The 27061-nt window shown below is 42.6% G+C and overlaps 1 protein-coding gene and 1 pseudogene across 3 annotated transcripts in view; both read left to right on the plus strand.

Moving 5' to 3' along the window:
• The first annotated feature begins 230 nt into the window (after positions 1 to 230).
• Positions 231 to 678, plus strand: Mrpl30-ps6 (mitochondrial ribosomal protein L30, pseudogene 6; annotated as a pseudogene).
• An 11164-nt stretch (positions 679 to 11842) lies between these two features.
• Nbn (nibrin) overlaps positions 11843 to 27061 on the plus strand; it is a 34816-nt gene continuing 19597 nt past the window's right edge. Inside the window, 8 exon segments of one of the 3 annotated variants that reach the window (NM_138873.2) lie at positions 11843 to 11914; positions 16287 to 16420; positions 17870 to 18018; positions 18350 to 18509; positions 19564 to 19667; positions 22956 to 23073; positions 24248 to 24441; positions 25178 to 25275. In NM_138873.2, the coding sequence (NP_620228.1) occupies positions 11878 to 11914; positions 16287 to 16420; positions 17870 to 18018; positions 18350 to 18509; positions 19564 to 19667; positions 22956 to 23073; positions 24248 to 24441; positions 25178 to 25275 (994 nt within the window). In that variant the 5' untranslated portion in view covers positions 11843 to 11877. 3 annotated transcript variants of the gene reach the window in all.

Below are 27061 nucleotides of genomic sequence, written 5' to 3' on the forward strand. Positions count from 1 at the left end.
GGGGTGTGTATGCATGAGACTTGAAAGTAGAAGTAAAACTGGAACCAATTAGAAGGGAAGAGTTGAAAAAAGAAGAGTGTCTTCCTTACTGTTCTATATCCGTGAAAAGACACATGATCAAGGAAACTCTTAGAAAAGAAGGCATTTGGCTTCCGTTCTTCTCCTTTCATCTATGGGGACATTCGGGGTGAACACAGCAGTGGCTGCCTCTGAAGAGAATTACCACACCTATGGCTGGGATTCTATGCTTGGTATTTCAGAGGCCTCCAAGCAGAATACAGACTGTGAAGAAAGGTGACAGAGTGGATTCAGTACAGAGTGGATTCGTCACAAATTTACCAGATCAAGAATTTCAGATAAAGTGTTTCAGTCTAGACCTAAAGATCATGACCACCAGAACCCTTGTAAATTGCCCATTGTTACAAGAATAAGAAGTACAAAGAGGTGTCCATACTGAGAAAAAGATACAATCAAGATTCTTGGACTGCAGAAGACATACAGCCCTCAAATTCACAAGACCATCTCGTCTGTGAATGCAAAACTGAACCTGGTTAAACACTTGATAAACATCCAGCCCCTGAAGCTGCCACAGGGACTTCCCACAGAAGAGACCGTGTCCAGCCCTGGGGACTTCGTCAGTAGCATCTGAATCCTGTGGAGCAGGAAGCAAAGTCCTGATGCAGCATGGCTTCAGCTCACAGATGCACTTCCTGAGGAAACTGTTCTCATTAAAGTGTGTTAATCCAGTCCAAAAAAAAAAAAAAAAGAAAAAGAACAGAAGGCATTTAACTGGGGTCTTACTTACAGTTTTAGAGTGTGAAGGTTATTCTTGGTTGTCAACTTGGCTATATCTGGAATGAACTACAATCTAGAAACAAGAAATATTTTGCTTGGTTTGAAGTGGGTGACTCCACTTCTAGCCCCAACCTTTGAGGTAGAAAGATACATGCCTTTGATCCGGATCTTGAATCAGGGGGATACACGTTTATTCTGAGCCACACCATCTTCTGGAAGTCTATATAAAAACATGGAAGAAAGAAGCATTTGCTATTTGTGTGCTGGCCCTCGTCTTTGTTAGCAAGTACATTCCTTCCTTCACAGGCATTATACCTCACTTCAACATTCCAGTATCCGGCTGGAGAGATGGCTCAGCAGTTCAGAGCACTGACTGCTCTTCCAGAGGTCCTGAGTTCAAATCTCAGCAACCACATGGTGGTTCACAACCATCTGTGGTGAGATCTGATGCCCTCTTCTGGTGTGTCTAAAGACAGCCACAGTGTACTCATACATAATAAATAAATCTTAAAAAAAAAAAAAAGATTCCAGCTTCTACCGAAGATTATCCAGCCTTGGTATATATATATATATATATTCTGCTACTCTAAAGATCCATGACTAATACAGAGGGCTAGTCTGAGATCATCATAGTTGGAAGCAGACAGGCATGGCAATAAGCAATAGCTGAGAGCTTTATATCCTGATCCTGCTGGGGTCTGGGAACTGCCACACAAACCATTCAGACACCGATCTCAGTCAAATAGGAATGGTGTCTTGAACACCACACCCTAAGACTAATCAGGCTCAGGAGCTGAACCATGACCCTGATTTAAGGTCCTACAGGACTTTTTAAAGCCTGAGATCTACAATCATCTGTGTGACGTTATTCCGTCAATCAGGATTTAGGGATAGGAGATTTCCTCAGGAATGTATGTTGTACATTTATCCTGTTACCCTTGGTTAGAAAATTCAACTGTGGCAAGGGATTTGCCTTGTCTAATATTCATGCATTAACTTGCCAACCAGGATGTCAACTACCCATGTACATGCCTCTTTCTGCCATGTAGGATGTTAGTTCCCAGGTAGGTCTTGGGAACTTAAACTTTACTTGACCACTACTCAAAATGGAAGTCTTATTTTAAATCGTTTCTTGTATATATATATCTCTTATGCTGGGGTCCATCCCATTGGCAGCTTATAAAAGCAAATAACATAAAAGCTTATACACAGGTATAGGAAGTGCTGGTGGATGGTTGGTTCTGGTCCAAGTTTATTGTGGTAAGTTTACAAGGCAATACTACTGACCTCTAGCATGGCTAGTTTCTGAGGGCACAAATCATAACAGAACAGGTAGTCAACTTGGCATTAGAAAGTTTCCTAGTAACAGCAGAAACATATGAGAAGGTTTCCTTATAATGGTAGGCCAGCCAGGTGACAGTTACCTAAGGACTTAACATTTTTCTTAGGCCTCAACATTCCATCTAGATCTTAATAGTTTACCTAGGCCTTAACAATCTGCAGTTGGCAAGAAGAGAGAAACTTTAAAGCCCACTTCCTGAGACACCAACTCTAACAAGGTTACACCTCAAGGTTATTCCTCAAAGGTTCATGCATTGAGGACTAAGTATTCAAATACACGACCCTGGGGACCATTCTCATTTAAAACACAACAGAGGGCAAAAGATGTGAGGGGATACACACACACACACACACACACACACACACACACACACACACACACAATCACACCAAAAAAATGGGAAAAGATTAAAAGATTTTCTTTCTTTCTTCCTTTCTTTCTTTCTCTTTCTTTTTTCTTTTCTTCTTCTAGACAGTGTCTATGATGTAGTGCAAGGTGTCCTGGAATTCACTATGTATACTGACTAGCCTTGATCCCACAGAGATATGCTTGTCTCTGTATCATGACTGCTGGGATTAAAAGAGTGTGCTAGCATACCCTACTGGGAAGAAAGTTTCTTAGTAGCCTTTGAGATGTAGCTGAAGATCATATACATGCATGTAATCATCACATGATCACCCCAAGACACTTCAGAGGTGCCTTCCTCTTCTTAGAAGCCCGCACCCATACTTTCCGGTATGACCTAACCTTTCTCTGAGTTAACTGTTATAAGACCCCAAAATGGCCCTACATCAGGAGCGCCACCCACAGAGCACAGATTGACAAAGTGACCACTGCAATAGCAAAAGGTTTTTTAATCCATGTACATGGGGTTGCTCATCCACACAGGGAGAGGCAACCCAAACCCAAAAAGCACACAGCTCTTATTTGTTACAGAGGGCAGACTTCAGCAACAGGGTTTGCTGACCCATTCCCATTGGTGGTGCACAGGACAAAGGATCTGGTCAGATATTGGCTGGCCTGCTCAATGGTCTGTTCTTGGCTCAGTTGGTCACTTTCCTCATACAGCCCTACACCTGACCTTGGAGAATCACTGGGAAAGGGCTAAGTTGGCACATCCCTTAGAGGGGGGTGAAATGGGTGGTCGGGCAAGGTCAGGATGACATCTTTCGGTTGTTCTTGAAATTTACCACAAAGAGGGGTGGGGGTCTTTACAAGAACAGTTGTTATTGCTTAATTAGCTTAGTCAGAATCTTGATTACCAAAACTTTATCATCTCACTGGGCATCCTATCATCAGATGTATCTCTCAGAAAGGTCACAACTTTGTCATAGGCATCTTGGCCACCAAATGTATTTCTCAAAACTTTGTTTTTATAACTTTGTTTTTCACATCTATGAAACTTTATTTCTTCATTCCTCCCTTTTTCTTTTATCATGGTTTTAATCTTAGAATCATATCTCAATCTCATCACTAGTGATGGTCTCATATTGTTACTTTAACAACATGTTCTCTAATAAGCAATAAACCAGAGTTGTGAACCAAGGGGAAGAATTGAACCAGGTTTCAAACCAACTTTTGTCTTGAGCTCTCTCTTGTTTTAAAAACTTTATTCTAATCCTTCTCTAATCTTAGCTAAGTTGTCTTTAACTCTTCCTGAGTGATCTATATAAAAACAACATTCTTCTTTTAATGCAGCACACAGGCCTCCTTCTTTAAGGAATAACAGTAGATCCAATCTTCTCATTCTGAAGGACTATCTCTGAGAGGGAGGTCAGGGATTCTTGGTGGTCAGTTAAAGTCTTTTCTATTCTTTCTATATCTAAGTCAATAGCAGCCCTCAATTCTTCATAAGCCTTGTGTTGTAGGGCAATAGCAGATGTCCCCATAGCTGGCCCTGAAGCACCTAAACTAAGCCCTAAGATAATTGCCAGAGTAATCCCCAACTCTCTTTTGTGTCTTACTAAGACTTTAGCATCAGGATCCTAGTAGTTCAGTACATCTTCATAAGGATGGCATAACACTCTAGGCACTATCTGAACTAACACACAAAAGTCACGATTGCTTTTTAGAACTTCTAAACTTATACAGGTTGTGATTCCTGAGGCATAGGCCCAAGAAGTGTTAGGAGTACTAACATGTGCAATGCCTTCATAGTAAGGGGATGTTACATCGTTTGCAATAGAAATCAAACCTATCTCCACACCTACGTTTGAGGGGCCTATCTCGATGGAACCCAGGGCAAACATGAAAGTCTTGTTTCCAAAGCACACTCCTCAAGTGAGCATTACAGCAACCCCATCACAGCAACCCCCAGTCACATCTCGGATGTATCCATTTATCTGACATGCAAGTCTAGGGAGCTTTTTTAAGATCTGAGTGTCCCAGCCCCCTAGTCCCAACAGCTAGTACGTGACTGGTGAGGGCTGACACAACGGATATCAGAGTGGTCAGTAGCACCAGTATGGTCCTTTCCAGTGAGACTCAAGTGTCTGGGCCCGGTGTTGTCATACATAGACGGAGTCTCTGACCTGGAACTGGTGAGACTTCTTTCTGTATTATCTGTAGGCCTTTTAGTCTGGCATACAAATCATTATTACTATGACATGTTGGTTCAATAATATCATCTAATACAATCAGAGGAGCTGAGGCTCAAAGTAGGGGGGAGGGTAAGGCTGAATTTGGAAAGGGTATTTCTTGCTCTGAAGAGAGCAAGAGGAAGGAGTGCCACCCAGTCTGCACCAGTCTCCATGGTCAATTTGGCCAGGGTCTCTTTTAGAGTTCTATTCATTCTCTCTACCTGTCCCAATCTTTGAGGTCTGTAGATGCAATGTAATTTCCAATCGACCTCTAAGTACCTAGCCACACCCTGGCTTACCTGGGTGATCACCTTGGGCACCCCAAACTGTGGGAAGATTTCTTCCAGTATCTTCTTGATGACTACCAAAGTGATCTCTTGCTTGGTGTGGAAAGCTTCTACCCATCATGAGAAAGTATCTATAAACACTAGGAGATATTTGTTACCATATTTTCCTGGTTTTATCTTAGTGAAGTCCACTTCCCAGTAGGCCCCAGGCTGATCCCCACAGAGTCTCCTGCCAGAGTCAATTTTATTCCTGCAAACATTTACCTTTTGGCATGGTACACATCGGTGCACTATCTGCTCCACGAGATACCTGAGACCTGGGCCATAATATTTACTTTTTGAAAATGTCTGGATGAGTTTGCTTACCCCTAAGTGAGTCCATTGATGCATTTGTTTTATCATGGCCTCTGCCTGTTTTTGTAGCAGGACCTTCTTTCCCGTTGTTGAGGTGTACCAGAGTTCTTCCCTGGCTTGGCTGGGTCGTGGAGGGCCCTTAATAGAGCCAGAATCTCTTCTTTGTTTTTAATCTCCTTGCCTTCAGATGTCAGCAGGCCCCTCTGCTGGTGGGCTGTGGCAAAGGCATACCTGCTGTCCATATACATATTAAGTCTCTTTCCCAGCTCAAGGGCTTTAGTGAGGACAATGAGTTCTGCCCTCTGAACAGAGGTGCCTTCTGGTCGGGCCTGAGCCCAGATGACTCTGTTTCCATGTATCACTGCCGCTCCAGCCCGTCTTTTTCCTTCCTCTAAGAAGCTGGTCCCATCCATGAACCAGATGGCATCTGCCCCCTCTGGTGGCTGGTCAGTCAGATCTTTATGCCACCCCTGTGCTTCAGTGAGCACCTGCTGACAGTCATGAAGGGGGGTCTAGGTCGGGGTCTAGGAGCAGGGTTGCAGGGTTCAAACTCGTAAAGGCAATCTGGGATCACAAGGAACAAGTGGGATACCCAGCCCATGCCAAGGTCCACCATTCTTCGGGTAGTCCATGAGTATTGTTTGTTGCCGGTAGTCCCCTGTACCCAAGGTCTTTTGCTGGACACTAGCCCATTTGGGCGTAGGAGCACAGAGTGTTGGGACCCCGTATTCACAAAACAACTGGGTGGGCTTTCCTTCCATCTTTGCGTATAGCCAGCTCTCTAGGACCGAGAGGCTTGCCTTCGGGCCCACTGGAGAGGCCCGTCTTGTTTTTCCTGGGGCAGTCCCTGGCCCAGTGCCCTTTTTCCTTACAATAGGCACACTGATCTTTAGCCAGGAATCTCTTCTGTTGCCAGGTACTGTCTTCCTAGGTTCCTAACTACTGTGGCCAATGTAAGTTCCTCTCCTGTCTTTTCTCTCTCTTTAGCTCTCTAGCTTCCTCTTCTTTCTGTCTCTTTTCTTCCCTAGCTTCCTGCTCTTTTTGCCTTCTTTCCTCTTTCTCTTCCTCAGTCTCTCTGTTATATCTTCTGCATCTTCCTCTACAGCTATTAAATGTTGTCCACTTATGTGCATAGACCCTGAACCACACTTCAACCTTACTTTCTCTGCAACTTACACTAATTCTCTCAGCAATTTAGCTTAACCCCTCAAGTTTCTGCAACTTTCTCTTCAGTGGCTTTGTGTTCTTCTGCTATAGGGTTGTAGAGCATGAACTGACAGAAAGCCTCCATCAAATATTCCCAGAATGCTGAGGGGGATTCTGTATGCCCCTGGAACATTTCCTTTACCTTAGCCAAATTGGTGGGACATTTTCCAGTCCATCAGAGACCCACTATTGGAGTCTGGCGATAGACCTGGCACTCCCTACCTTCAGGGCTATTGAAGTCAACAGGCAGGAGTGAGGGCCTTCCATCTGGGTCTGGAACATTCTTTCTGGCCTCTAATAAGATTCTGTATTTCCTCGGTGGTAAAGAGGACCTGCAGCAGCTACTAACAAGCATCTCAAGTGGCCAGATGAGAAAAAGAAGAGAGTCTAGAAAATAGAGGTCCGCCAAAGAGGACAACTAGCATTCAGTCACACAGCTAAACGAGGAGGCTTTCTTAGGATGAAAAGGCCAATGCAAAAATATGCACAAGCCTTGTGCCTGTGAAACAGAAAGGTGAGCAGAGGGGCAGCTGGTCTGTTACCGGCTGTCTCTCTGGACTTAGATTTTCCCTTAAGGAGTACCTCCCTTCAGTGTCAGCTCGGGGGCTTCGTCTCTCAAGAGACCCAGCCTCCAGACAACATTACGCTTCCAGTAAGATATAACAAAAGGATGGAGAGATGGTTAGGACCTAGGTGCTAGATGCCAAGCAGCTGACAAAAGAATTGTATGGCTCATCTGCTCCCTGGAGCACCTTGGTGGACACAGAAGAAAAGCCAGATTTGGGGGGAGGGGTGTTATTCGATTGAAGCCTCGGGTATCAGAGAGCAAGCTACAGTCAGAGATAAATGGCTATAAGGACTCTTTCTGCTGCCATTCCTGGGGCAGAAGTCAAGGTTGAGCTGGGTTTCCTGACTTTTACATCCAATAAAGACTGGAGTACTGACTTTTAATAGAACTACAGCCCTCCTCATGCCTCTGAAATCCAGATTTCAGTAGCAGTTCCCCCAGCCCCTCACCAAGCTGTCTCACTGGGTTAAAGGCCCATGGAAAAGAAAACATTGATCCTGACCTTGGCCACAGCCCTCAGTTGGAGTAGGCTGAAGAGCCCATGCCAAGACTTTCTCCTGATATCGTAGGGTAAACACAGCCAAAGCCTTTTCCAAATTCTGACTGGCAAAACAAAGTTCCTCACAGTTTGCTGCAGATTCTCTCTGAAACTACTTTAGGGGCTTCCTTGCCTCCCAACCTGGGACATTTTGACCACAGGGGCAGGAACTGGCTGCTGTGGGGATAGGATCAGAGGCACTCTCTATGTCAGTGATGACTAACGGGGAAGGTGACTTAATGTTGGAGACTGACTCCTCTCTTGGAATAGGGCCAGCGGATAAGGGTAGGGAGGCAGGCTCCCTCAAAGAAAGTTCTCTTAATGAATGCTCTCCTTCCGTGAGCAAGTGTTGAAGGTCTGGCCACTGAAAGCAGCAACTGGAATTTTTTCAGGGCCAAAGGTCTCATAAAAGTCTTTAAAACAATCACTAACTCTGTGCTATCTTTTTGCTGTCAAAGCATCATCCCCAGCCGGTGGCACCATCACCTTGAAACTCCTCTTGCGCTGGGCTTGGCCTGAGCTGCACCACTGCCCATGCACAGCCTGCAGCTTGCTTGCTAGCTGGCCCATGCACTTGCCACCCTCAGCCCTACACTTCCCAACTCTGTGCTGTCCCTTCCTTAGAACCTAAAAGATTAGGCAGTACACAAGCTGCTGGCACCAGATCTGGGTTACTTCATTCTGCTTCTCTGCTGACAGAGTAACTGATTAAAACTCTGTGACTGTGAAAAGTTGAAATGTGATAAATTCAAAGCTAGACTACCTTAGGCTACCTTTAACGTCCTCAATAGCCATTTATTGCACCTACTTCTGTGTCTGACTTAACAGCTTTGTACCAGCTAAATCCTTTTAACATGTATTAGCAGACAACCTGCTTCCAGTAACAAAAGGGCTAAGACCTATGGTATTTTCTCTCCTTTGCTGTAACCTGCTTACCTGATGTTTTCACCAAGGTATACTGATTCAAGACTTTTTTGTAACTATAAAATCTTCAGGAAGCTATGCCCATGTTGGAACAGGGAATTTAGAACAACCTGAATGAATACTGGGGTGATGACCACTCATATTTGGCCTAAGAATATAGTATCTTTTTGAGGTGAGAACATACATGTTAGTTACCTGCTTCTGTGAGTAGAACTTACCTCATTTCCTTTACCCTCCCCCACCCCAAGAAGTCTAAAGTACTTCAAACAGGCCTTAGCCTAGTAATAGACAGGAAATGTTCACTGTTTCCCTGCCTGTGGAGAATGGTTGCTAGGCCAGAATGATAGGACAGGAACTGACACTGAGGTTGTAACAAGTCCTTTTTTCATGGTTTCCCACGTTCTAATCCATTAGTAAATTGAGCAAGAAAGCGAAACAAACGACTTCAGGTTTTTTGTTTTGGTATTTTTGAGCCGAGTTGAGGCAGAAATTCAACTGTCCTGATTAAGTGCTGTCTAGAAGTTACTGAAGTACTGGTTAAAATTTATGTTAGCTTTATAAAAACCCAGTATGCAGTACCTTGTGTGTGGAGCAGTGGGCTTTGAAAAGTACCAGGGTCCAGATAGGTCAAATCCCCGGGGACTCTAAGGGACGTCAGGAGCATTCCCAGTCCCCTCTCAAGTAGCTATAGCCCCCCCACAACCCTCTGTTGAGAGGTTTGAGACAGATCAGCCATGTAGGGCAAATGCTCCAAGCCCCTCCTCCACTGGTGAGGACTAGACCACAGGTCACATAGGCTCAAGACAGATTAGTCATGACAGATCAGACCACGCCCCCAAATATGTAGATGAGGTCCTCCCACGCTCTCAGGCCAAACCAATAAGAAGTACCTGCTATCAGACACTGACCCATCCCCAAAACGTATTTAAGAATCCTATTCAGAAGGATTAAAGGTGTGAAGGAATTATTCTGTAACACTGCAGCTTGGAGAAGAGATCTGCTCTCCTGGACCCCTCGCCAGCAAGTCAGTCTCTTGTTGGTTCAGCCTGGCCCAAGAAACGAGCAGCGGCTGAAATGGAGGCAGAGCAGCACCAGCAGCACCAGCACCGGAAGCAGTCTCCCCCTTCCTGCCTGAGTCCTCTCCCCTTCACCTTAACCCGCACTCCTAGCTGGACCAAGATCTCTGTGGAAAGCCTTCAGCGTGAAGGCCCCCACTTGTATACATTTATGACAGGTCATTTGGATTAAATCAAGGCTCATAGCTTCTGGGGTGAGGAAAGTACTTGGAGTCAGTCCCTTGCAGCTTTGCAGTATGGGCACAATTAAAAAAAAAAAAAAAAAGCTTAGCAACTGAGCTGGGCACGGTGGCACACACCTTTAGTCCTAGTGCTTGGGAGGCAGAGGCAGGCACAGCTCTGTTAGCTCAAGGTCAGCCTGGTCTACATTGAGAGTTCCAGGCAAGTAATGAGACTCTTTCAACAAAAAAAGAAAAGAATAGTAAGCTTAATTTTCAAGTTCAGTTTTCGGTCTTGTAAAAAAAAGGAAGAGGTCTCTTAGTGTAAATAGTTGATTATCTGCTAAGTCTTAGATTCTCAGGGTTCTGGGTTTCCAGATTCTAACAACACAGACCTAAAATACTATTTTTAAAAAAGTATTCTGCCGAACATGTACAGATTGTTTATTTTTCTTTAAGCAATAGAACCGGACGGCTGTTTAAATATCATTTACATTTTATTGTATATTGAAAGACCCCCGGAGTGGGGAGACCCTCACTCAAGTCTTGGGATGACGTGACCCCCCAAGAACTCACACAAGACCGTCCTTGTTGTAATCACATGAGGTTTATCGATAGCAACCAGTGCACTGGGGTCGAGACTCATATCCCACGCAGGGACAGTGGAGTCCGACCCCGAGAGGCTGGGAGAAAGGGTATTTAAAGGGAGAAACCACAACCCAAGGGGGTAGGGATGGCGTCGTAGAATAACAGTGAAAAATCACAAGGAAAAACTTTCTGTCCCCCAAGATTGTTTCCTAGGAGAAGCTCTCTCCTACTTCTCAGATTGTTTAACTTCATGGTCCGCTAGTTCCTAGGAGAAGTTGTTTCCTTCTTCTCAAGATTGTTCTCTAAGATTTATGGTCTGCTAGTTTCTGGGAGAAAGCTGTTGAGCCGGCCAATGTAATTACCCATTCTATAGCCCTAGGAGAGGCTTCTTGGAACATATAATTCTGGGGCCTAACCTGTTTTTTTTTTCTCCTTCTCCTCTAAACTTTGTGTCTAGGGGGGCAACTTTAAAACTTTTACCTTTCAATATCATATGTAAGCTACTAGTCAATTACTGCCATGCAGGAAGATTTCTGTGCTGTTTGTTGGCGCTGACAATCAAAACCAACCATCCATGCATGCTAGGTAAATGCTGCATGTACCCTGCTTGTATCTGTTTCAGCTCTATACTTTAGCTTCCCAAATCCCTTTATGTCTCTCCCTGTGTCTCTGCTGTAGTTATTCATTTTTTGGATAGGATTTCTCTGGGTAGACCAGGCTGGTTTGGAACTCACAGAGATCCACCTGCCTCTGACTTCTGAGTGCTGGGATTAAAGGTGTGCATCACCATGCCCAGCAGTTGCAGTCACTCTTTAATGGACACACACTCTTGCTGTGTGATGTATTAATATTACAACTGGACTAAAACCTGCTTGCCAGTGATCAACTATTAGGGCAAGTTGGGACTACTTGGCAAATTGCAGTCAAAGATAACAATGCAGCTTGTGAATTTAATGCTATTCAGTAAATTCTGACATTGTGTAAAGACGTAAACACGGTTCTGGTATAATACACTCAGGAAAGAGTGGAGAAGATTAAACATACTGTTGGCTCTGACATGAAATGTTCATTTTGACTGATACTACCACAAATGATATAAATTAAGGCATTTTAAATACAGCAAATAACATACTCAACCAGCACTTTGATGCATTTAATTTAAAATCCACATCATTTCCGAGATTTTAAAAGACTATTACAGTTCGTTGATAAAAGCGTGAAGTGAGTTTGGGCCATCACCTTCCTCCCAGGACACTTTCTGCACTGCACCGCTGCATCTTCAGCACCAGGTGGCGCCCGCGCTGGCGGCGCGCTCTGGCCCCATTCCCGCGTTTCCGACGAACTTGGCGGAGTCCTGGGAACGCGCACGTCCCTGAGCCCGCGCCAGTGCAGCTCGGTGGCCGCGCACGCTGGGCAGCCGCGGTTGGCGTCGCATGTCGCAGTGTTCTGAGACGCCGGACTCATGTGGAAGCTGCTCCCGGCCGCAAGTGCGGCTCCAGGTAGGCGCCTAAAGGAGACGGCGGGGAGTTCTTGCCCGGGAACTGCTGAGGGGAGGTGGGGGTGGGGAAGCAGTGGATGCGCTTCCGGTCCGTCCTCCTAGCCTTCCGGCGGACCCCTAGGCGGCCGAAGCTGACTGAACACGGAAGCTGGGTGGTGGGAGCAGAGATAGGAGCCCACCGTAATTCGGGCGGTGAGCTGTGCGTGCCCGGGTTGGACGGCTCCAGCTAGGCTGCGAACTGAGGGGACAGAACTTAAACCCTTAATGGAAACACTACGCGGAGTTAGCCCAGGCGCCCAGCCAAGGGTGGGGACTGACACAGACCACAGCATAGTTGTGAGAAATCACGTGACCCCATAGGCTCACTTTAAAGTTTTCACAATTTCGCCTTCCACCCCACACAGTTTTCCGCAGTGAAAAAGTTATCACGTGTTAAGTGGTTGTCCCCTTATATAGTCAATATTGATGGAAGATTAAGTACTTGCCTGCGACTGTATCTTGTTCGTAGGGAACTTAATGAAGATGCAGTTTACTAATAGCTTAAAGGGAAGGATGAAGTCTGAAAGATTGTCCATGTGGGTTGGGCCACTGCATAGGTAGAACGCAAATTTGTGTTGCTGAACAAGTAGGACTCTGAATAATTAGCCTTGAGCTTAGCTAGCTCTGTGGGTGTCTGTAAAATAGAAACATTCTAGAAATGGTGGTGCAGGCGCCCAGCACTTGGGAGGTTGAGGAAGGAGGACCCGGAGTTAGAGGTTATCAGCTACATAAGTTTGAGGCCTGTGAGCTACAAGAGAGCCTGTCTCATAACAGATAAAAACCTGCCAAATTGGGTAAAGGGAGGATATTCGAATTGCTTGTCATCTTGAACGAGTAGAGTTTCACAGAGTTCCACACGACACCATGGTCAGGCAATATTTTATAGACAGAAAAGGAAATAACTTAGAAAAACACCTAGATTCAATTTTACTTCAGCCACCCCACTTGAGGGGTGTTTAAAGAGGCATTTACAGTATAAGGATTCTATCTGTTCCTTTCATAGTCTGGACTGGCTGATACCTGGCTGTTAGAAGGTATCCTTAACCCTTTGTTAACATGAGAACAGAATAAATATGCTTTTAGAACCAATATCACAGATGCATTTCAGAATCTGATAGAAGCTAAGGGATTAGTTTTCTTTTTTTTTCTTTTTTTTTCTTTTCTTTCTTTTTTCCGGAGCTGGGGACCGAACCCAGGGCCTTGCGCTTGCTAGGCAAGCGCTCTACCACTGAGCTAAATCCCCAACCCAAGGCATTAGTTTTCAAGTTAGTTGGTCACCTTTGTGTTACAGCAGAAACTAACAGAATATTTATTTGCCTTCCTTGAAACCTTTCAAGTTCATCTCTGGTAAACTGAGAGTGACAGTTCCTGCCTGTAATCCCAGCTCCAGGGAAGCTGAGGCTGGGGGATCTTGAGTTTGAGGACAACCTGGGCAGCATAGTGAGACTTCCTCTCAAAAATGAAATAAAACAAATGGAAATCTCATTGACAGGACTTAACTCAAACTGTTTAGAAGGATGCCAGGGTTCTGCTGGACTCTTGCTATTTATCAAGTTGTGATAATTACCAACTGGAATCGAAGCCCACGCCTCCAAATGCCACAGGTCTCTAGCATGACTGCTGTTAGTCCAGCAGTTGCTGATTTACAACTTTAATATTTTATTGACTCTTTGTGAATTTCATAGCCTGCACTTCAGTAACTCATCTCTTCATCCCTCTATATCCACTCTCCACCCTCCCCCTCACAAAAACAAAACAAAACAAACAAAACAAAATCTCACTCTGGAAGCTTCAGTGTGTCACACAGTATAGCCCTTTACCCAAACAGCTATTCTTTCAGATGTTCATTGCTGTTTGGTTCGAGTCCTCTGTCTTCTGCTACACTATCAATACTGGATCCTTACCAGGACTCCACTTGGATATTCTGTTGTTGCTGTTTGCTGTGGAGATCCTGCAATTTTGGTTCTGGGGGACCAGCCCCTTACTATGCTTCTACATCAATGGGCTAGATGTAGGGTAAGCCAACTCAAAGCCCTGGGTCTGGGTCTACGTTGTAGCTGAGTTGGTCAGCCTGACAGCTCTTCAGAGTACCACAGCTAGTGAGGGGCGGGGCCAGCTTTTACAGCCCTTGGACATCAACATGGCCCTAGCTGGTAGCCCAGACTAGGGATGTCCCCATGGGCTATGGACATCAGCACAGACACCCACTGCTGCAGGGCCATGGACCCAGACATGGGCCTCATGTGGTATCACAGGCACTCACTTCAGGCTGTTTCTCACTACTTTCCAGTCTCCAGCTCTGCCTTTCTTCATTGTAGCACATCCTTCTGCTTCTCTTTTTCTCTATCTCCCTACTTGCATCTTACTTGTACCAGGGCCTCTGGGTGTCTTCTTAGTGGTCCTTGACAGAGGTCATCTCTGAAGTGCTCTCTGCCCCACCATTCGTCTAGGCACTGGGTAGGGGGTCAACACAACTTTTTTTAAAAATAATTTTCTCACTAATTTGAAGTGCAACTGTTAATAGTAGAGCATAAGTCTTCCAAAGGTATAGTTGCATCTAACCTGATTTTAATTGTATTAATTTAGTTTTTTTTTTCCTGATCCATTGAAATATCTTTAGACTGTAGCGTTTTGGCAAATTTTGCAATCTAATAAGGCAAATTCCTTTAATATGATTATAAATTTCAGCATCATAAGAGCACTGGCTACCCTTCCTGAGGATCTGGGTTCAAGTCAGCTATAATCTGAATCCTCTGGATTCTGAGCACTGCATGAGTGTGCTACACAGACATTCATTCAGGCAAATGCTCATACATATAAGTAAATTATTTTTTTGATAATTATTTTCTTGCCAACCTTTTTTTTTTTTTGAGAGGGTCTCAACTATATCAACCTGACTGGCCTTGAACTCACAGAGATCTGCCTGGCTATGCCTCCTGAGTACTGGCTTGAAAGGCATGTGCTTTTTAGGTCCAGCTTGCTTGCTTTATTTTTAATATATGTTCCCTCTTACATTTTACAATCATTTAATCAACTCCAAAATCAGTAGTGTGATTTTGTTTTATCATATATTAAATTTATGTTGTGTTGGAGGGGGTATTGATTCAGTATTCCCTCTGTAAAATGATAAAGGTACCCATGTATTTAGATAACCTTTCATATTCTTCAGGGAGGCTTTATTAGGAACGAGGACATGGAGCTAGAGAGATGGCTCAGCAGTTAAGATCACTTGTTACTCTTGCAAAGAACCCAGGTTCAGTTCCACATGGTGACTCACAACCATCTATAACCAATTCCTGGGGAATCCAATGCCCTCTTATGACTTACAGGGGCATCAAACACATGATCGTAGAGGACACAAAAATCCTTGTGCATACAAATAAGCACTAGGAAAACCAGGAAAGTAAAACATGAAGCTTATCTCTTCAAAGGAAGGAGATGTTTGTCCATATCCATTTTCCACTTGGAATGCTGGGGAAAGATGTAGTTCACCTTCAAAACCTGGTGCTCTTTCCTCTCTGTAGGGCCAGACCTCACCCACATCTCCCAGACTAATGTTTGTTTATCCGGCATCCTTCCCTAAATCTTGAGCATTGCTTCTTGGTCCATTAAACCCATCCTTATGAGCAATGTCACTTGTACTTTTCAACAGCCTAAGTGACTTCTATGTTGTCGTAGGGCCAGGCCAATCCTGACTCCCACAGACATTGTGTTACCTCGTCATTCTCCCTAGACCCTTATCTTAAGCAATGTCTCTGAGTCAACACAGCCCATCTTTATGGAAGAAGCCATGTGTACTTTATAAAGAGTTTCAGTGTAAACAGGTCTTAAGCTTTGTTGTACAAGTAGAACTGAGTTAATTGTCATCAGGAACTTTTTCAAAGTTGTGCTGCCCTTAAATATGGCTAATGTCAACTGCCTGGTGTCAGATGCCAGAAGTTTGGACCAGGACAGGCTAACTAAGTCAAACTGAACCGAGGTTCATCTTTGCCTCTCTGTGAATTGTTCTGCTGTAGCACTGGCAGGGACCCCCACACACGATGCACATATGTAGATGTAGACAAAACACATAAAGCTAGCAAATTTTTTGATAGGAAAAACTCACATTGGATATATATAATTTATATAAATATACACATGCATAATGTCAAGTTGCTTAGTATTTAAGTGGCAGAAGTATGAGTTATTTGTAATACATATATAGTATGTCCTGTATCATAGATGTGTGTGTGTGTGTGTGTGTGTGTGTGTGTGTGTGTATGTGTATGTATATGTGTGTGCATGCACATACGTGTATGTGTACCTTACATTCATTTACTTCTGTTTTCCCTTAGGAGAACCATGTCGACTTTTGGCTGGCGTAGAGTACATTGTTGGGAGGAAAAACTGTGCCATTCTAATCGAAAATGATCAGTCAATCAGTCGAAATCATGCTGTATTAAGAGTAAACTTTCCTGTAACCAGTTTGGTATGCTGCTAACTCTATTTTACTGTCTTTTTTTGCTTGTTTTAAAATTTATAATTTTATGCATATGAGTGTTGTATCTGCATGGACACCTGAATGCCAGAAGAGAGCATCAGATCATGTAGATAGTTGTAAGCAACTATGTGGTTGCTGGGAATTGAACTCAGGACCTCTGGAAGAGCAGTCAGTGCTCTTAACCACTGAGCCATCTCTCCAGCCCCTATTTTACTGTTTTGTTAGCAGATAAGACAAAGCAAAACAAGAAACAACAACGGAAAAAAAGAATAGAAAGCTTCCATTTGAATAGTTAATTGCGTGGGGGGTGTGATTTTGACATCAGAAAAACTGTTAGAAAACATCCCATGTTAGTTTTTTTGCCATCATGATAGACTACCTAAGAAAAAACAGATTAAAGAGGGACATACAGACTGTGGCTCAAGATTTCAACCTGTGGTCTTTTTGCCCACTAAATTGGATCTGTGTCCCGTGCCATAAATCATGGAACACTTAACAGGAAGTTACTTTCATCCTGACAACTAAGAAACACAGCAAAGAGTGGAGGCCCCAGAACTTCTTCCAGGTTACCCTTCCAGAGCTTACTTCTGTCCACTGGCCCCAAGGCTGACAGCTAAGCCTTTGACCCATGATTCTCTGGAAGACACTCAGATCCAAACTGTTAGGCAGTGAATGGTTTGCACCACTTCCAGGAATACAACAGTGAATTACCTTTATAACCCACTGCCTTAAAGGACTTCATGTGCTATATTGACACTGGCTTTTCCTGTGTAGCATATTTTCAGAGTAGGAATTTATATATGTTACTAGGCCGGATCTGAGTATGTTTTATCACAACCATAGGTTGTAAAGGTGGTTAAGTATTTTTAAATACCTGTGCTTCTGTCAGTATTTGTGGTGCAAGAACAGCTATTTTTTGTGCACAGAGTGCACATGTATAAATGCTGGATGTGCTTGGAGAAATTCAGGTTTTAATTCTGTTCTTTTAGGGATGGAGAAAATATTTATTCTTGAAATTCATCTAGATGAAGAAAACAGTTGCATTCAGTCAGAAACTCTAGCCTTTTAACCTCCTCGTATTCTCATGGGGTTAGTTTTTACTGATATGGTGTTGATAGTGTAAACAGTGTGCAGGAGAGAATACACCTGGCATGTTAAACACAAAGCAGCCTCTACCAAAGGAAAAGCCTCAGAAGAACTGGTTGAAGTTCTCGGGAAATGCCCACAGCCTTAGCAGTGAGATCTGTTCTCAGGGTAAGGCTTTACTTTACGAAATGACCTTAGGGAAAAATGCCAGGTGAGTGACTTCGCTGAAGGGGGCCTAAGTGGAAGCATCAACTACTTAGTTTCTGCTTCCTTAGAAAGTTATTCATCTTGTGAGATCTACTGTAATTAGTAAGTACTAAATGACTTTAAATCATTTGATTTTTTTTTCAGAGTCAAACGGATGAAATTCCTACATTAATAATAAAAGATAATTCTAAGTATGGAACCTTTATTAACGAAGAAAAAATGCAGAATGGCCTTTCTTCCACTTTGAAGACAGGAGATAGAGTTACCTTTGGGGTGTTTGAAAGTAAATTCAGGTAAGAAGTTTCAGAGTTAATGTGAAATCCACAGCTGTGTGTGAAACTGTAAAGGAAGAGACTTTGGATAATGAGTTGTCACTGTGTAACTGAATGGGTTTGTATGGGCCCTGACAGTTGTAACAGGGAACTCACTTGTTTGGGTCCTCATGGGTTACATGTTAATGTTAATTTGGGTCATTGCTTTTACTTCAATAGGACTCAAGACTGAAGAAATGATAATTTCTTAGGAAAAATAGATTAAAATTACGATGCCTGAGATTTTAAAATCCTATACGCTGCTGTCCCAAGCGCCACAATCTGACTGGATGTAACTCATTTTCCTTTGCAGAGTAGAATACGAGCCTTTGGTTGTTTGCTCTTCTTGTTTAGATGTCTCTGGGAAAACTGTTTTAAACCAAGCTATATTACAGCTTGGAGGACTCACTGCAAACAGCTGGACAGAAGAGTGTACTCACCTTGCCATGTCATCAGTCAAAGTCACCATTAAAGTAGGTTGGAAGTCTGTGTGTGTCGGGATCAAGTTCTGTCAGTTTACCCTCAGTTACTTAATATGCACAGACTTACAGTCATTTACTTTGAAACCACCAAAATGGCTGTAGATTTATGCATGGCTATCCCATGTTTGTATTTGGGCTTGAATGGCTTTTCTTTTTTTCTTTCATTCTGTATTTTTTATTTATATTTCAAATGTTATTCCTTTTCCCAGTTTCCCCTCCAGAAACCTGCTATCCCATTTGCCCTCCACCTGCTTCTATAAGGGTGCTTCTCCCACCCACCTGCCTCCCCACTCTGACATTCCCCTACACTGGGGCATCGAGCCTTGACAGGACCAAGGGCCTCTCCTCCCATTGATGCTCGACAAGGCCTTCCTCTGCTACATATGCGGCTGGAGCCATGAATGGCTTTCATAGTTTATTATCTCAGAGAAGCAGAAGCATAACAAATTATATTTCAGATTTCTATTTGACATTTTAAAAAGGGTTTTATGTGGTCCTCTACTATGAAATGTATTTGATTGTATAGATCATGTTTCAGTCTAAGGCAGAGACTACAATTAGTGGGCTTGCCGCTCTTGAAGGTTGGCATCTTATTTCTCCTGTGTCAAGTTGTCTCTCCTGTCCTCATACCATTCATTTCACCTACTATTCATTTCATGATACCACACTCCTCTTTTGCATTGAAGGTTCTATTCATGAGGACTGTGGAGTCCTTGTAGTTTAGTATTACCTCAGTAAGTCTCACCAACCTGGATCTGTAGATATGTGTGTGTGCTTTTCCAATAGTGATTGAGGGATCTCTAATTTAAGTCTTTGTGTAATGGTTTTATAAACCTAAGCTATGACCAAGGACTGACTTATTTTAGAATGTGTCTCCTTTGTGCATTAAGGAATTGGAAAGGAGAAATAGTGTAAATTTTTTTTATTACATAATTTATATATAATTAATTTATAACATAACTGTCTTTTAAATAAATGTATGTATATTTAAATATTATTTATTTGAATGTATGTATTTATAATTACATTTGATTTTCCATTTTAGACTATATGTGCACTCATTTGTGGACGTCCAATTGTAAAGCCAGAATACTTTTCTGAATTTCTCAAAGCAGTTGAGTCCAAGACACAACCTCCAGAAATTGAAAGGTATGTAACTCAGGTTAAATTTAATAGCCTAGAAATGAGTAGGCATTGGTTTTACTCATATTAATCCCATGTTAAATATTTCTTGTTGCTATGGAACAAATCTTAAATAAGTGTCAATATTTAAATAGCACAATGTAAGGACAATGAATGATCCTCATGTGTGGTCAGAAGAGCATGCATGACAGTACCTGGTATCATCCGAGAGGATGCCCAAAACTGTGCTGTACAGCAAGACTCTTGAAGTCAAAACTCTGCTGTCTGTTTCCTCATCCAAAAATGTGGCTAGGCTGATATAGAGGCTTAGCCTCCACACTCCTGCTCCAAACTCAGCAGGAGGCTTAGTCAGAAGGATGGTGAATTCACAACTAGCTCGAACTGCTTGGTGAAACCCTTTCTCAACCAAACGAAGCACACCTGTGTGTCATGGGTGACAAATACTTCCTAGCTGAGCTATTTTCGATATGATAGTAGTATGCAGTGTGTAAAGTCTGAGTATGTTGTCTGATACAAGTGCTTGCTGCTGCTAACTAAAAATATCTGAATAGGTTTGTGCTCTTACTTGCTTTTGCTATTCTGTCAAATATTGACCAACCGTCTTAGGAAATTTATATATATATACTTTGAAGTAATACACATTGTGATTAGATAGGAAGAAACCTGACGCTTTTCATAGGTTCCATGGTAAAGCTGACTGTTGGTGAGCTTATCTTTATAGGTTACTATGTAATGTATGGTACGTGTGCCACGGTAGACGAGAGGATATCCTTCCACCACATGGGTGCCAGAGATTGAGCTCAGAGCATCAAGTTTAGTGGCCAGTGAATTACACACAGAACCATCCCTCCTGCCCCGATGTTGTCTTTGATTCAGGGTCTCATATGTCCCAGGCTGGCCTGAAACTCATGTGTTTCAAAAGATGACTTTGAACTTGTGACCATCTTTCCTCCTCCTCCTGGCTAGCAGGATTACAGGTGGAGTTCCACAGTTCCCAGTTTCTGTGGGGCTGGAAGTGAACCCAAAACTTTCTTGCGTACCAGGCAAACACTCTACCAATTGAACTACGTCATCAGCCTTAAAGAAAAAATTTTAATTAAAATGTTTTGCAAGTTAATTTTATTATCAATTTTAAACTACCTAATTCAAGTAATTTTTTTTCCAATACAGATTTTTTTTTTAATAACCCTGGCTGGCCTGGGTTGTAGCCTAGTATGTAGACCAGGCTAGCCTTGAACTCACAGAGATCTTTGCTTCCTGAGTGTATTTTTGGCTCCACTGCTTGTTTTAGGAACTGCTCATGGCCCTGTTGATCATAGGTGTCTTTGTTTAACTTAGCCAAAAATTAGATCCTTCTGATTTTTTGGTTGGTTGGTTGGTTGGTTGGTTGGTTGATTGGTTGGGATGATTGATTTGGATTTTTATATGTACATAATTTTTATCTAGGAGGTTTATTTTATAATCTGTTTATCAAATAACACAGTATTTTGGATTCTGATCAACAGTGATTCTTAACCTTGAGTCTTACAGCCTTCTCAAAACAGCTTCAGGAAGCATCCCTTACATATTTTAATTTGGCTTGTGTTTAAACAAAACATACTGTCCTTCAGAAGTCTGTCTCTCTGTCTCTGGGGAGTCTATTAAGTCCTGTCAATAGCAACTCTGACTACAAATCAGAAGCCATTGTTGATTTCAGGCTGCCTTAGGTAAGAGAGCCTGGTAAATGTTTACTACTGGATGTATGTATGTCCTGTTGTTGGACTTTTAGAATTAGCCATTGAATCATCCTTCTATTCAGATTTCTATCCAAAATTAACACATGACCATAGTGAAATAGCTTTACTCTAGGAGAACTTTGAATAACTCCTAACTCACCGCCTACTATAGGAGTCAGTTTTCTACTGGCAATTGACAATCATGTTTCTTATTAAGAGCTGGCATGGTGGTGCACTCTGGAATCCTAGCGTTCAATATGGCAAGATGAGGCTAGCCTATGCTCTGTAGCAAGACACTGTCTCTAAAAATACCAAACAAAATTAAAACATATGTAGTCATTCACCCAGTAGTAGATCCTTATATTTGTATCTGTTTTTTTGTTTTTTGTTTTTTTGGTTTTTTTTGAAATAGTATATAGTCCAGCTATTCTTTGAGAGGACCCTAGGTTTCTTTCCCAGCCTGGAAATGGTAAACTCACAATTGTCTGTAACTCTAGTTGAGGCCTACACATAGCACACCCACATGTATGTAGGTAAACACTCATAAGATTGAAAACAATAATAATAGAAACAAATATAAAAGGGATAGCAAATAAGCTATAGTAACTCTTAATATCACTACTGTTTTAGTTCTGAAAAGGTGTTGACTAGGTCTGAATTTAAATCAGGGCCGTGATACAGTGTTAGTATGCAGCAAGTGCTGTCCTGCTTAGTACAGTTATGTCTGCATTCTGCAGGTCATCAAGAAAAAACAGTAAGACAGTCCCCAGTGTGTGTTCCTGATGTGATTTGTGATTCCTTGTTTCTGTCACCTTTAGAAGACTCGTAAAAGACTGTTAAATTGTATCATGTATATTCTGAGAGCAACGTCTACATTGTGTATGTAGGGAGGATGTTCCCATTCAGTTAGTACAGAACTCTCATGTTGTGGCATGTTCTCTCAGTTATGTCAGACAAGCCACTCACTGTCGGGAGAGTCCACAGGTCTCTAGCATGCATGTATAGCTTGCTGGCTATGTGAAGACTACAAATTCTGCCAGCCCTTTGCACAGCCATTTCTGAATGATGTTCGTAGTGGGGAATCTTGGGAGATGAAGTGGTGTTTCCTGAAATAGTGTGCTTGCTAACAGCAGTCGGATTTGTAAACGCAGTGCTCTTAACTCTGTAGCCCAGGCTATGACTGTGCCTTCTATACATTTACCAAGGAACTTGGCTGAGAAGAGATGTGCCACTAACAACTCACCTTTATTTCTCCTTAAACATGTGTCTTGTGTAATCATCTTTCCTAGTGTATTCATTTTAAGAAAATACAGGCATTATATGCGGAACTGGTATCGTATTTTAGGAAAAGTCATTTTGGTTATTTTGTTCCAGATAAAAACTCTTTGCCCAAAACAAACCCTTCAAAGTACTAGCTTTTGTTTCTACCTCCTGGGGGGTACAGACCTGTGTCAGTGAGCCTGGCTCAAGTAATACTGAAATCAGCCTTTGTGGTATCACGTAGTCACTCTGTTTGCCCACTTAATAGTGATCAGAGAGAATGGTGCATAATTAGAGTACGTTTTGATTATCTTTACAGTTTTTACCCACCCATCGATGAACCAGCTATTGGAAATAAAAGTGTCGATCTGTCCGGACGACGTGAAAGAAAACAAATCTTCAAAGGAAAAACATTCGTGTTTTTAAATGCCAAGCAGGTGACTTTAAAGCTAGCATACATTAGTATTGCTTTTTAAAAAAATTTTGTTTATCTATCTATCTGTGTATGGGTGTGGGGTTTGCTTTGTTTTTCACTTTTATTTATTTACTTGCTTTTAGTTGAAATCCAGGAAGGGTACAGCATCACACAGATTCTGTGTCCATGGCCTTTGCGGGACCATGCCACCGTTTCCATAGACCTGAATTCCTTTTCGCCAAATCACTCTTTTGGTTTGCCTCCAGGAGTCACCGTATTGTTTTTTGCTTTATACACATAAGCACATCTCTTGTCTAAATAGAACTCAGATTCATCTTGGGCATAAATATCTTCAGTTTTAAGATGAGCCCTGTGTTCTCTTTGGCTCTGGAAACCTTGCCTGTAGCCAGCAGAAATGGCCTTGTACCACAGCCTTTCAGACATATTTGCCTTTTAGAAGTCCTATTCCCAGCCAAAGTACCAAGATGTGAAAAGACGTGTATGGGTGGTTTTTCTGCATGTCCAGCACATGCATGCCTAGAACTCTTGCAGGTCAGCGGAGGGAGTGAGATCCCCTGGGACTAGAGTTACAGATGGTTGTGAGTTATTACCATCTCCGGTCCTCTGGAAGACCACCCAGTGCTCTTAATCCCTGACACATCTGTCCTACCGATACAGTACTGCTCTTATCGACAGCTGGTAGTGCTTCCCACTTGGGGTTTTCCTATAGATGTGTGAAGGAAGATAAAAAGCTACCTGTGCTAGACCCTGCCCAGTGATTATGTGTCTGACTCTGGTACTTCATAACACTGGCTAATGGACCTATTTCATTTACGTGAACACCTTAGTGGGGAAGACAGAAAATAATTCAAGTCCTAACTGGTTTCCTAACAGAACATTTGTGTTTGTCTTTTGTGTTCCAAAAATGTGGATTTCAGAAGTTGATGTTATGAACTATGGAGTTCACCTATCCCAGGAGAACCGTCGGGGGGTGATGAGAAAACAGTGTAGACATGTGGGCTACAGACGGGGCTGCTGACCCAGGGGCTTTCAAATGGACGCCCAAGTTCCCAACTGGGAAGGGGATGACACTTCTGTTTTCCTTGCCAAGTTAAATGTGTGCAGAATGAGAGTGTATTTAGAACCCTCACTGCAGCTGGCTCTTTGCCTTTTAAAACGCTTCTTCCGGTTTCCAGCATAAGAAACTCGGCTCGGCAGTTGTTTTCGGAGGTGGGGAAGCCAGGCTGATGGCAGAAGGAGGTGAAGAGGAACAGAGCTTCTTCTCAGCTCCCGGAACCTGTGTTGTTGACGTAGGAATAACAAACACACAGCTCATAATTACGGACTCCCAGAGGAAGTGGATTCATTTGATAATGGATATACTTCAAAGGTACACAGCTCTTCACTAATTACAAGTGAAAGTAGGTTTTACATCAGCCCGGTTAATACAAAAGAATAAACAAGGGCTTATCATGCCATGTTCTCGAGAACTGTGATTTGAGGGGCTAGGTAGTGGAATATCTGTATAATTTTATCTAGGTACTTTCTGTCTTTTGCTTCTCTAATAAAATCTATAGAATTTGCTTCTTTTGGTTGTTTTGTTTTGTTTTGTTTTGTTTTACTGAGACAGGACCTTACTGTGTCGCTCTGGCAGTCCTACAGTTCACAGTGTGGATCCAGCTGGTCTGGATCTGCCTGCCTCTGCCTTGTCTGAGTGTGAAATGAAAGGCATGTGCCACCACACGCCGTGGTTTGTTAAACGTAATCGACTAGTAGTTTTTAAGTGCTGTATATTGCAGCTGGGGTTAAAACTCAGAAGAATATTTTCTAAAAGTATGTACAATTGAAAAGTTTGCCCTTCATAACCACTCGTACTTATATATTTGATAATATATAAAATTTGGAGGGTATTGTTTTGTTTTTGGATTTTTATTTTATTTTACTTTTTGAGACAGAGCTGGTTTCAAACTTGCTATGTAGCCAAGGATGACCTTACTTTTCTGTTTATATCATAAAATTTTAGCATCTCTTTGGGAAGAAAAATACATTTTTGAAACTCAATATTAAATTAATGAAAGTTGTTAGTTTTAATATACGACTATATTTAAACTATTTTCTTCTCATAGGCATGATCTCAGACCTATTCCTGAAGCAGAGATTGGATTGGCTGTTATTTTTATGACTACAGAGAGTTACTGTAATCCGCAGGGCCAGCCTTGTACAGGTAAATCAAACATTTTATTAAATCTTTACAAAGTGTGTGTGTGTGTGTGTGTGTGTGTGTGTGTGTATACACACTTTACTCTGGTCATACTTGGCAAAGTGTGACTGTATTACCCTTCTTTTAAAGCCCATCTATTTATACGTCCATTAATTTACTCACTCGGTACCTGGTTCTGCTGTAATGCTGACGCTGCTCTGGTTGCTGAGGGTTCATTAGTGAGTGGAATAAGCAGGGCCCCTGCCCTTCTGAACTCTCTGTTCTAAAGGTCAGGATGCAGACAGTGCACAGGCAGAGCACACACCTCAGTTCAGGAGAGCCAAGTGTGAAGAGGGAGCTGGCGAGGCTTCGTAACCCTGACTGGAAGTGTGCAGGCTCAGACTGCATGGAGGACGAGGCACTTGAGTCTCTGCAGCCTGAAGTGCTTAGGCAAGGCGGCTGCACAGGGCCTGACAGAATTCCAGGCAGAGCGATCGCATGGCTCTGGTGTAGCAAATGGATCCTGGGGGTCCAGAATGGAAATGCAGACTGAAGACTACTGTGGAGCTACTCAGAGATGGCCTCAAAGATTGCTCTGCTACGTTTGGGTCTCTGTGTCTACAGTTCCACCAAGTTACCAATCCAGTCAGAATTACTAAAGATACTTAGTATAAAGGCAGGGGAATCATAAACCTAAGGTGTTTGGATTCATATGAGTTCCAGGCTAGCCTAGACTATACAGCAAGACCCTATTTGAAAAATATAAAAATAATGTTCGTTTTTGGAGAAGAGTTTTGCATCTATTTATATCAACTTATTTTTTTCTGACATATTTCCCCAACCAATAGGACAATAATTGACTTAGCATTTACAATGTAAGTAATCAAGGTCTGCTATACACATACTGTGCCATTTTTAACACAAGGGACTTGGTAATACCTGCTATGAGGAACAGTGTCTTAGAATACAGAACAGCTGAGGAAAACAATATATTCCTATATCGGTCTTTTTGGAACTAAGTTGATTCATTTATAATTATTATTTTTAAAGAGTTTGATTTTTTTCATTTTACTTTCGAGACTGTAATATAATTACATCTTTCCTCTTTCCTATCTTCCCTCCAAACCCTCCCATAGATCCCTCCTTGCACTCTTTCAAATTCATGGCCTCCTTTTTCATTAATTGGTGGTGGTGGTGGTAGTGGTAGTGGTGGTGGTGTGGTGTGTTTGTGTTTGTGTGTGTGTGTGTGTGTGTGTGTGTCTAGTTTTATTTGTATGTTTGTAGGAATGACCACTTGGTACTGGATAACCAGTTGGTGTGCTCTTCTCTAGAAAAGACAATCTCTCCCACTCAGTTGCCTGCAGTTCTTTATGTAGGGTTGCGGCCTCCTAGGCTTTCCCCTGACCACTGTGGCATGTCTATTATTGTTGACCTTATTTAGGTCACATTTCAACAGTCGTGTTGGTGAGGCTATGGGCGTTTGTCTGGCATTTCTAGGAAGCGCAATCTCTTAGCAAACCCCTGATCCTTTGGGTCTTGGCTTTGGCTCTGCCTCCTTTTCTGCAGTGTCCTCGAGCCTTAGGTACAGGAGTTGCTATGTCCCACAGGACGGGATTTCAGAGAGGTTTATGTGTATTTCTCCTGATAGCTTTTCTTTGCCTGCTTTCATGAACAGTTTTTGGACTTCAGCTAGAGGACATGGTTCCTACTTATACTTGGGGCTGCTGTAGTGTGTTGACCTGTACCCGTGCAGTTGGACACTCTAATTTAGTATGTTCTGCAACCTTGGTTTAAATGGATAGGGAATATT

The sequence above is a fragment of the Rattus norvegicus genome, chromosome 5 (genome assembly GCF_021556685.1).
Source record: "Rattus norvegicus strain SHRSP/BbbUtx chromosome 5, alternate assembly SHRSP_T2T, whole genome shotgun sequence".
NCBI lineage: Eukaryota > Metazoa > Chordata > Mammalia > Rodentia > Muridae > Rattus > Rattus norvegicus.